The sequence below is a fragment of the Sorghum bicolor genome, chromosome 7 (assembly GCF_000003195.3).
Source record: "Sorghum bicolor cultivar BTx623 chromosome 7, Sorghum_bicolor_NCBIv3, whole genome shotgun sequence".
Classification (NCBI taxonomy): Eukaryota; Viridiplantae; Streptophyta; class Magnoliopsida; order Poales; family Poaceae; genus Sorghum; species Sorghum bicolor.
The window spans coordinates 580,427-591,242 of record NC_012876.2 but is presented as its reverse complement, the minus strand read 5'-3'; the positions used below and the strand labels follow the sequence as shown (position 1 = coordinate 591,242).

Sequence of the window (10,816 nt, the reverse complement as noted above, 5' to 3'; positions counted from 1 at the left end):
TAATACTTTTAGTCATGACTTTTGAGAAGCGAACTGACTACTCACAATTGTTACGCTAACGCAAACGCGTAATTCGGAGCCAAGAAATGCAAACTGCAGTGTCAGCTAATGTGATGCCACCCTTGCTATAGAGAAGGGCAAGCAAGGTCCAGACTGGCTGGCGATGCCTGCTTTAATAACATGAACATTTTGTGAAGTATGTATATCTAATATTCAGACCAGAACTTAGGCCTTGTTTAGTTTCCAAAAGTTTTTGCAAAATTTTTCAGATCCTCAATCACATCGAATCTTTAGACGCATGCATGGAGTATTAAATATAGACGCAAATTAAAATTAATTGCACAGTTTGGTCGGAATTGACAAGACGAATCTTTTGAGCCTAGTTAGTTGACAATATTTGTCAAATACAAACAAAAATTCTACAGTGTCGATTTTGCAAAAAATTTTGGAACTAAACAAGACCTTAATTAAACTCGAAAGCCTGCTTGTAAATCTTATGTGCAATTTTTTATAAAGTCTCTCAAGTTTCAAAGCACTTGACTGGAGAAGCAAACTCGAGTTTCAGAGCTCAAGTCCGCATACTGTTCTCATCAATTTTCAAACAAAAATAAATAAATAAATAATTCGTCAGAGCTAAAGCTAAATCCCGCCAAGAGAAAAAGGCCAATGTATCCATCGGATTCGAGCCTTCCGCCTCCGTTTGCAGCATGGATCCCCACCACCACCACCGCCGCTCGCCGGAATACAACTCCCTCCTCCTCGCCGGCGCGCGCCTGGGCCCTCTGAAGCAAGCCCACGCGCGCCTCGTCGTCTCCGGCCACGCCCATTCCTTACCTCTCACCACCAAGCTAGCCACGCTCGCGGTTGCGGCGGGCGCCGCCTCCTACGCCGGCCTCCTCGCCGCCTCCCACCCATCACCGGACTCCTTCCTCTTCTGCTCGCTCACGCGCGCCGCCGCGCGCCGGGGCCTCCCCGCCGCCGCCCTCGCCTTCTACCGCCGCCTTCTCGCCGCCGCCCTCCCTTTCTCCAGCTTCGCCTTCACCTCCGTCGCCAAGGCCTGCGCGGACCTGTCCGCGCTCCGCGCCGGGATGGGCGTCCACGCCCACGCCGTCCTCCTCGGCTTCGGCTCCGACCGGTTCGTGCAGACGGCGCTCGTCGTGCTGTACTCCAAGTGCGGCAAGCTGGATGTCGCGCGCAAGCTGTTCGACGCGATTCGTGACAGGAGCGTCGTCGCTTGGAACGCGATGATTTCAGGGTACGAGCAGAATGGGCTCGCTGGTCGGGCGATTGAGGTGTATAGAGAGATGCGGGTGGCTGGGGAGGCTCCCGATTCCGCGACGTTTGTGGCCACGCTCTCTGCCTGTGCGCAGGCTGGTGCTCTGGACTTGGGACATGAAGTGGAGAGGCTCATTGTCTCTGAAAGGATGGAGATGAATGTGGTTCTTGGTGCTGCGCTTGTGAACATGTACGCCAGGTGTGGGCTTGTGAACAAGGCTCGTGAGTGGTTCGACATGCTCCAGGAACGCAATGTGGTTACGTGGACCTCCATGATCGCAGGATATGGCATGCACGGACATGGCGGTGAGGCAGTCAAGCTATTCGATTTGATGAGACAGCAAGGGCCACCACCCAATGATGTCACTTTTGTTGCGGTTCTATCTGCGTGCGCGCATGCTGGATTGGTCAGTGATGGTCGGGATGCTTTTGCTTCGATGAAGAGTGTCTATGGATTGGTCCCTCGTGCTGAGCACTATTGCTCTATGGTTGATATGTATGGAAGGGCGGGACTTCTTGATGACGCGATGCAGTTTATACACGACTCTATACCCGGAGAGCCTGGGCCTGAAGTTTGGACAGCTATGCTTGGTGCATGCAAGATGCACAAGAATTTCAGTCTTGGAGTGGAGGTTGCTGAGCGACTGATTGCCCTCGAGCCTGAGAATCCATCACACCGTGTGCTGCTTTCTAATATATACGCTTTATCTGGTAAAATGAACCATGTCGAGAAGGTGAGGAATACAATGATCAAGAGAAGATTGAAGAAGCCAATAGGATATAGCTTGATTGAGATCGGTGGTGTTGCTCATGTGTTTCGCATGGGGGAGAAGTCTCACCCCAAAACTCCAGAGATTTACCAGTATCTGGAGAAACTGATCCATAGGATTACTGATGCTGGTTACATGCCTGAAACTGACTCGGTGCTGCATGAGTTGGAAGAAGAGGAAAGGGAGTTTGCATTAAGATACCATGGCGAAAAACTGGCCGTAGCCTTTGGACTCATGATGACCTCTGGGTGCACCGCTCCAATCAGGATAATAAAAAACCTGCGTATATGTGGGGATTGTCATCTAGCTATCAAATATATGTCAGCCGTGGAGAATCGAGAGATAATTGTCAGAGATATGCACCGGTTTCACCATTTCAAAGCTGGAAAGTGTTCCTGTCAGGAATATTGGTGACGAGCGCTCGTAAGCTAAAATTTGCAGTTATGATTATAGTATTGAGTTTTCAATGTATATGGATGATGCGTTACAGCTGACAATTGTCAAGAACCTTTATAAGCTATATAAGGCATGTGGATTTCAAAGTGTTTGAAAGTTTTTAGTTAGTCATTTTTTCCCCCACAGGGTATGGCCTACAGTAATACATGTATCGATAATAATCCTTGATAGTAGTCATGTTGGTGGTAATACTTTATATGCGGAGGAAAGTAGTAAAGTTAAATTACAGTACCAATCTCTGGCTACATATGTTTGTTTCCGTTTTTATGAAGTCCCCTCCCCATGTAACCCCGAACCGACTAATCTTTGTATTCAGTCTTAGCATATTGTTTTGCAGATGATGTGAAGTTCTTGGTTTTTTGCAGTCTAAGTGATTACCAATATGCAGGCTGATAAAAGTTTCTTGGTTGTTTTGCAGTCTGCAGTGGTCAAAGTGATTACCAATATGCAGGCTGATAAAAAGTTTCTACCGATGGAGTTCCATTTCTTATTTCTGCTAGTGTTGAAGTTGCTGAAATGCTGGTAAGACTATACTTTGTCCTTTTACAGAAAAATATTCTTTACAGCTGTTTGTACTGTGTCATCCTCAAAAGTGATGGGCTGCATAGTGACTTTATGCTGACAAATGCTGATCCAGAAATTGATTATTTTCTGCGGCCCTATTGAAGATCCGTCACCAGTGGCTACTGCTAGAAGAATGTCAAATATTTCAGTGTGAACATTTGGAAGGTTTGCTTCCGTACAAAGCAACAATTGATCTTATAACTTTGTCTAAATAATAGCTGAAGCAACAACTCAAGCTTGTGTAGAAGCCCTGGGATGTAGGAGAGAAGGTTTTCCACAAACCTACCTGGGGTTGCCACTTTCAATACACAAGTTGCCAATTTCAGCATACACACCATATATTCAGAAGTCTGACAGATATCTGGCAGACTGGCAAACTCATCTACTGAATACAATGGGCCATGTGGTCTTGGTGAATGCAGTCATGGACAGCCAGCTGGTGTATTCCATGATCTCCTTGCCGCTGCCACCAACAGGACAAAAGACGGCGAGGTTTTATGTGGTCAGGATCTGAAAATGGTAATGTTTCATCAGCTAGATGCCTTGTTGCCTGGCAAAAGGTCTGCAACTCAAAGGAGCTCGGCGGCCTGGGAATCAAGGATATTGGAACACAGAATATTTGCCTGCTACTCAAGCTCGTGCATAAACTTCACTTCGCAGAATCATCAGCATGGGCACATTGCGCTCCATTCTGCCGTTGTATCAAGCCATCACAACTGTAACCATTAGGGATGGTAGAAATACATCCTTCTGAATGGATGTCTTGCTTGAGATGATGTGTTGGCAGACCGCTTCCCAGTCTTGTTCACTCACAGCACGCATAACGAGGCTTCGGTGCAGGAGATCAGAGATGCAGGACTTCCAAGGACACTGGTGCCGTGACTGGCAAATGCGGCATCTGAACAGCTACAGTCCCTACAAGACTTGCTAGCACAGGTCACTTACACGGACCAACCTGATCGCCGGCTCTCCCCCGTCATCGCAACAGATGGAAAACTGGACACTGCTAGCATATACAAGCTGCTGAAGGCACAAGGACATGCTTCTGATGAAAAATCAAACTTCATCTGGAAGAGTGCAGCCCCACCACAAATCCAGTTCTTCATGTGGTTGTTATGCCAGAAATGGATTCAGTGCCGATCCAATCTACAGAAGAAGGGAATTGTGCCTCATGCATTATGTGAAGTCTGTAATGAAGCTCTTTTCTGAATGCAATTTTTTTGTCCATCCGATCAGGAACTGACAAGGAGACAGATGATTCAAAAGGTCATGTGGATGTTGATTTTTCTGATGGCACATCATATCTCTTGATGTCCATCTTATATGGAGATTTGGCATCATGTCCATTGTATAGAAGTGTCCTTTCCAGTCGAATAACTTGTTTGCACTTTTGCAGTGGTAAATTTGTTGGAGCAAGCTGTAGAACAGATTCAGTCTGTCGTTGCAGTTGTGCAGCAGACAAGCCCGATAGCTTGAATGTTTCAGCTGAAAATAGTATTTCTCCAGAATAGAACCGGTTATACGCTACCCATACCAAAATCTAAATGTGCAATATCCATACCCTATCCAGTTAGCATGGCTGCATGGTTATGTTCACTTTGAACGCGGCACCTCAACACTCAACCTCGCTACACTAGCCAGTAGAGCTGATGAATGTTCTCATATCAAATGCACCCGCCTCGTATTTAATAGGGGTAGATATGGAAAATTCTACCCTCTTCTTGGTATGCTAAATGATGTCCAGTGCCGGCCCTGACGGGGGGCAAACGGGGCGGCCGTTCTAGGCCCTCGAAGCTGCTGGGGCCCCTTCCCACGACCACGAGTATGCTGTATTAGTATTAGGAGTACTAGTATATTTAGTATATTTAGTTTAGCCCAAAATCCAAAGATCAAGAAGGCAACTGCAACACGTAAGTTGAGAATAAGGCCCAAAATTTTTCATCTATCCCATCGAATCTTTGGACAAATGTATAGAACAAAGAGGGAATATGGATAAATTTTTTAAGGTAAATTTAATTTGTAAAATTATTTTGTATGAATTTTGCTTTGATACATGTTGAGTATCAAAAAAAATATATACATATAACATATTGATATTTTTTATAATGTTTCTAGAGGGCCCTAAGTTTTGGTTGGGCTCCAGGTCCAGAATTTCTCAGGACCGGCCCTGATGATGTCCTAAACGTCATTTTTTTCCAGTATGGAGGGAGTATATATATACTGTACAAAAGACAAGAAGCTAGTCTTGACGGGAATTTGGCTTTGCTCTGCCTTGGACATGTTGCATGGAATGGAACCAAATAGACACATGTGAAGTTTCCATATAAACTTTTCTAGCTTTGCTATTGTAACACCCTGAACTTTTGGCAAATCTTAATCCCTAACTAAGCAGCTAAGCATAACAAATAGACTACAAACAAGTATTATGACTTCTGCCTGCTCCATATATATAAGCTTTGTAGCTTGTGGCAAGCATGAGAAATGGGTGATCATCAACTCAAACACTCCCAGGGTTACCTCTCTTGGAAATTCGTGTAGATGCATTGTAGTTTGTGATGAAAGGCTCATTGAGTCGAGGTATTTTATGTAGCTTGTAAAATCACGGTAGCTAGATCGAAGCGTGAATGTACATTTCCGCGTGCAACAAGCCCAGCAAAGATGATTGTTGTTTTTGGTTCCATCTGACTCCACTTGAGCATGGCCAGAGCCAGATTCCTGGATTTCTTTCCTAAGAAATGCCCCCAAGATCCTACGGTGATCATTCCACTGAGCAAACTTTTTTGAAAGAAAACAGGAGTTCACTGAGCAAACTTTGGAAAGATGTAATCAGCAATTCAACATAGGAGTAAATGTTGATCAGCTTAGTAAGCAAAAACTGGAGAACAAATCAGCGGGAACCAACTCCAAGAATAAAAAAAAATTCCGAGAAACAAAAAAATTAAATAAATTTGTGGTGAGCAAACTTTGGAAAGATGTAACCAGCAATTCAGCATAGGAGTAAACGTTTGAAAAATTATGATCAGCTTAGTCAGCAATAACTGGAGAACATATCAGCAGGAACCAACTCTCAGCATCCAAAAAAACTGATGAAAAAATGCATGATCAGCTTAGTCAGCAATAACTGGAGAACATATCAGCAGGAACCAACTCTCAGGATCCAAAAAAAAACTGATGAAAAAATGCGGTGAGCGTGGATCGAACACGCGACCTTCAGATCTTCAGTCTGACGCTCTCCCAACTGAGCTATCCCCGCTTCAGTGGTAAAGTTAAACATGATATACAAAAGTGTCGTCTACCTTTTAAGTCAGTGCAGTTTCTAATACTCTGTACATTACACCCCTGGTGTACATATAAGTACTGAATATCTAAATGACATGTAGTAAAAGGGATACATGAAATTTCTTTAATGTATTAATTGATTTATTAATACTTTTGCTGTGCACATACATGGTGTTTCTAACCCCACTCCAAAAACAGAAGACTAAAGTTATAATCCCGAGTTTGTCTGTATAATCTCAAAAACCTATGTCACATGCTTCATGGAACAACAATATGAACACCCTCTATTTCAAGTATTCCTGTATCATCCACTCGCAAAACTTCTGACTACTGTAATCTGTACAATTGCTCAAATAAATCCACACCATGACGAAGATCCGTTTTTCCTGAACTCTTCACAAGGTGCAGGGAAAACTTCATGCGCCTCTCCATACACGGACTCGCAATGCCACCTGTCCTGCCGCCGTATGCCTCTTAAGCTAAAGTTTCTGAAGCAGATCTCTTCATAAACTGCACCAGGCACTGCCTCCAGCATTGGTGCTCGCTGCAGGTCTACACCGACAACGTCACTGATAAGTACATTGCTTATCCTTGGCAGTGCGGTTCGGTCATAGTTGTCATCAGAATGGTCATCTGCACCTCGACTGAATCTTATTGGTACTTTGACCTTCTCCATCGTCACATTGGATATGGTGATGTTGGTTATGTACCCACCTCGCCCTACATCAGTCTTGAGCCTCACAGCTTGCGCAGAATTCCATACGTGCAGGTCACGGACAAGCACATTAGATATGCCACCTGACATCTCGCTACCAAAACCTACACCTGAGCATGTCGGAGTTGTGCCTGAAACCCTCTGAATGACGATGTTTGTACTTGGTTTGCCAAGAGAGATCCCGTACTGATCCCAACCACTCTTGACAGCAACAAGATCATCTCCGCTTTCGATGTAGCAGTCTTCAATGCAAACTTCTGAGCTCGAGTCTGCCATTGTTAAGCAACAGAGCTGTCAGCAAAGAGTCCATCCTTTGAAAAACAGATTCACTACTGGTGAATTTTAAATATATATAGCTGTTAAAAATCCCAAATATATAGAAAACCATGATGATAAAACTGTATTTGACCTTAAAAAGACAAAAACAGTAGGACGCTAATGAAAATAACAGCACAGACCTGGATCAATGCCATCTGTGTTTGGAGCATTCAGGGGAGCCAGTATGGTCAAATCCTTCATCACCACGTTGCTGGCAAAAAAAAAAAGTAGCAAAGGTTCACTTTCCCAGTACTGCATTACAGAATGAAAATGTTCCTACTAGGAAATGCAGCGGAATCAGCTTGGTAAACTGACCTGCAGTAGACCGGGTGTACTGTCCAGAAAGGCGAGTTGCGCAGTGTGATACTGGATATAAGGATGTTGGTCGAGTTCACAAGCTCAATGAGATGGCCTCTTGTGTGATTCAAAGTTCGGTTCCACCATAGCTCCCACCACATATTTCCTTGGCCATCTATGGTCCCATTGCTACCTGATATTTGTGAAAGGCATTTTCATGTCATACATGAATAGTGATTCTTGTTGAGATATAGCCCACAACCTAAGTTCAAGCCTATGTCATTATTACTAAAAAAAGAGTAAATTTTGTTTTACTCAAATATTGATTTATTAACTTAATGAGGCAAATTCTGATTTATTAATCAATCATGAGAGTAGACATAGCTAACCATTCGCCATACCAGTAATCACAACATCATTTAAGCCCTCTCCATGAATGAGGCTGATATGGCGTGGTCCTAACCGTTCCCTTCCACGCCCATAAGATGGCAAAGGGGCAATGAGAGGCCACTCTTCTGGATCCTGCATATCATAGTCCAACCTGCTAATCAATACTCTAGGCACAGTTTTGTAATGAGCATACACAACTATATGAAGTGCTGGACATTCGCCTACTTAAATGTGAATACAAAAATATTCAATCTGGAATCCAGTGCATGGTCCCCTTGAAGACTGTTTCCCCATGCTATCATGTCGGTATTATAAAGCCATCATATGTTGGCATTATAGTGACCTGTTGAGTCTACAGTACTGTACAGATCATGCAGCTGTGTCTTTCTATGAATGTTGCTTGCCTTGGTTGACACAAATGAAATAACAAAATGGGCATATAGATTGGCGTGCACAATATTTTGGAACTAGCATTAGTTGTAAAAGATGCAAGCTGGCTTACAATTATCAGTGTGTTCAGCTCACCAGTTCCCAGCAACTTCCTCTCAATTATACCTCCACTTTATAGTTGGAAAATCGACATGATTTCTCTAATAATATAAAAAAGGTGATTGCACTATGGACATGTGAAAGGTGTAGCCCCAAATTAAACCTTTTGATTGTGGTTTCATTCCCATCTAGTAGTAGTATTTCTTTGTTTTGTTGGAAAGTACCTGTAGCAGGAGAAGTGAACAGCTACGACATCAATTATGCTAGTTCCTTTGCAACCAATTCCTACTGAACCACCTCACATGAATCATGAATACACAGTACTACCACAGTCCCTCAATTTCTAGTCTAGCAAATTAATCTGCCCAATCCTGAATAGTCGACACATATTATCCTTCCTAGTCCGTACATGTTGTCACACTGGCATGACATGTCTATCTCTACCGGATGGACCAAAAACAGGGGATTATTGGTTCCTGCACAAAGCTCCAAATCAGAGATTTTTCTGACCCTCTATCTGGCTTTAGCACAAACAGATAAGACGGGGGTGGAAGCAATGTACTAAAGTGCAAAGGAGGCATCAACTGGGGGCCAACAGCCCAACACCAGTCCAGGTCGAAGCAGCAGTGGGGACAAAGCAAAGGCACACAGACACAGTGGCTTAGAATAAACATCAAATGCGGTGGCAGAGTTCACAAGGAACCACTGTGAGAGAGAACCAGGCCGTCCAAGCATGTGACTCCAATACATCACCTCCACTGGCTGTATCTCTTGTTTATTGCCGCCACGGACCATGGCATGTGACAGCACAAGCGCCGAATCTTCCTAGTTTGACGACGCGCAGAATAGGAGCGAAATCCCAATGTACTATACTCCTAATTACGAGGTTATGATAGAACTTAGAACTATCTCATGTTCAGGTTTTGGAGCACACAGAAATGAAAACGAAAGCTTAATTCTGAACCGTCCAATGTAACGAAATTTGCTGTCCATGCATGGCAACTGAGCAGAATCACGCATTTGTGTGCGTGCTCGAGCAGAAATGCAAAGCAAAATTTCAAACCAGTCGTGCAGCCGACGCAGCACGTCGCACTGTTATCGTATAAGGAAGAACACGAATTGAAGTGAATCGAACAGAAGAAGAAGAAGAATCGCGGAAGCAACGAACGAACGAACGAATCCGTGACCTGGGAGCCGAGGATGACGGCGCCGCGGTGCAGGAAGAGGGTGAAGCGGCTGGTGAGGTTGAAGCTGCCCGTGAGCCATCGCCCGGGTGGAACCTCGAGCCTAGCCCCTCCCGCACCGGCTCTGGCCTCCAGCTCCGCGACGGCGCGCCGGAACGCGGCGGTGTTGGGCGTGGCGCCGTCGCCCACGGCCCCGAACTCCTCCACGGACGCCGTGACCGCGCGTGATGGCCCCGCGCCCGCGTAGAACCCCGCGCAGCTGTCCCTGGATCGCGAGTCGTGGGGGCGAGGAGGCGCGATCGGGAGGAGCGCGGCGGGTACTAGGCGGCCCGAAGACGCGAAGGCGGGGACGCGCGTGAGGGCTAGGTAGGAGGCCCCGGCGAGCAGGGATAGGATGACGAGGAGCGGCGCCGGGCGTGGCCATGGGAGCGGGAGAGGCGAGGCGTCGTGGTCGTCGGCGGCGTGGGCGGCCTTGGTGGCGTGCGCGGCGGCCATGGCGGGGCGACGCGCATCGCCTTTGCTTGCTTTTTGGACGCCGAAACAAGGAGAGAAAAAGAGACGTGTCCGAAACAAATGGCCGGGCCGGCCCGGCCAGGTGGTCGCGTACCGTACTCTCAAAAATATTCCAACGAATGGCTGGTCAGGCCCGAGATGAAATGAGCTCTTTTTGGGCCTGGCCCTCGTCAGGCCTTTTTATTTCAGATGTCCTAATTATGTCCCTCTATCCCAAATTGTAAGTCATTTCAAGAATCTTGGAGAGTCAAACTCTTTTAAGTTTGACCAAATTTATATTATAAAATAATAATTATTATGATACTAACTAAGTATCATTAAATTCTTTCTTAATTATATTTTCATAGTATATTCACTTTACGTTACAAATCTTAGTATTTTTCTCTATAATTTTGGTCAAACGTGAAAATGCTTTGACTCTCCAAGATTCTTGGAATGACTTGCAATTTGGGATGGAGGGAGTAATTTGTACGAGCCCCTTTAGTAGATTATTATAAAGAAATAAGTCGTGAGAGGATATGTGAAAATAAAACAGGCTAAAGTTGTATGAGTGGCTAAATCCAGTT

General features: G+C 45.1%; 2 protein-coding genes and 1 non-coding gene across 4 annotated transcripts; 1 reads left to right on the top strand and 2 right to left on the bottom strand.

Annotated features, from left to right (window-relative positions):
- Window positions 543-4,596, top strand: LOC8068518 (pentatricopeptide repeat-containing protein At2g33760). 2 transcript variants are annotated; one of them, XM_002444830.2, is made up of 3 exons: window positions 543-2,468; window positions 2,920-3,023; window positions 3,139-4,596. In XM_002444830.2, the coding sequence occupies exon 1, from the start codon at window positions 708-710 to the stop codon at window positions 2,457-2,459; it is 1,752 nt and encodes a 583-aa protein (XP_002444875.1). In that variant the 5' UTR covers window positions 543-707; the 3' UTR covers window positions 2,460-2,468; window positions 2,920-3,023; window positions 3,139-4,596. The 2 variants fall into 2 exon arrangements, with proteins under 2 accessions (XP_002444875.1, XP_021320159.1); XM_021464484.1 differs by having other exon boundaries at window positions 543-2,485.
- TRNAF-GAA lies at window positions 6,246-6,318 on the bottom strand. The gene has a single exon. It is a non-coding gene; the product is annotated as a tRNA-Phe (tRNA).
- Window positions 6,441-10,324, bottom strand: LOC8064349 (probable polygalacturonase). The gene is made up of 5 exons (XM_002443673.2): window positions 9,741-10,324; window positions 8,076-8,196; window positions 7,693-7,867; window positions 7,518-7,588; window positions 6,441-7,328 (listed from the first exon to the last, which is right to left on the bottom strand). The coding sequence occupies exons 1-5, from the start codon at window positions 10,230-10,232 to the stop codon at window positions 6,694-6,696; spliced, it is 1,494 nt and encodes a 497-aa protein (XP_002443718.2). The 5' UTR covers window positions 10,233-10,324; the 3' UTR covers window positions 6,441-6,693.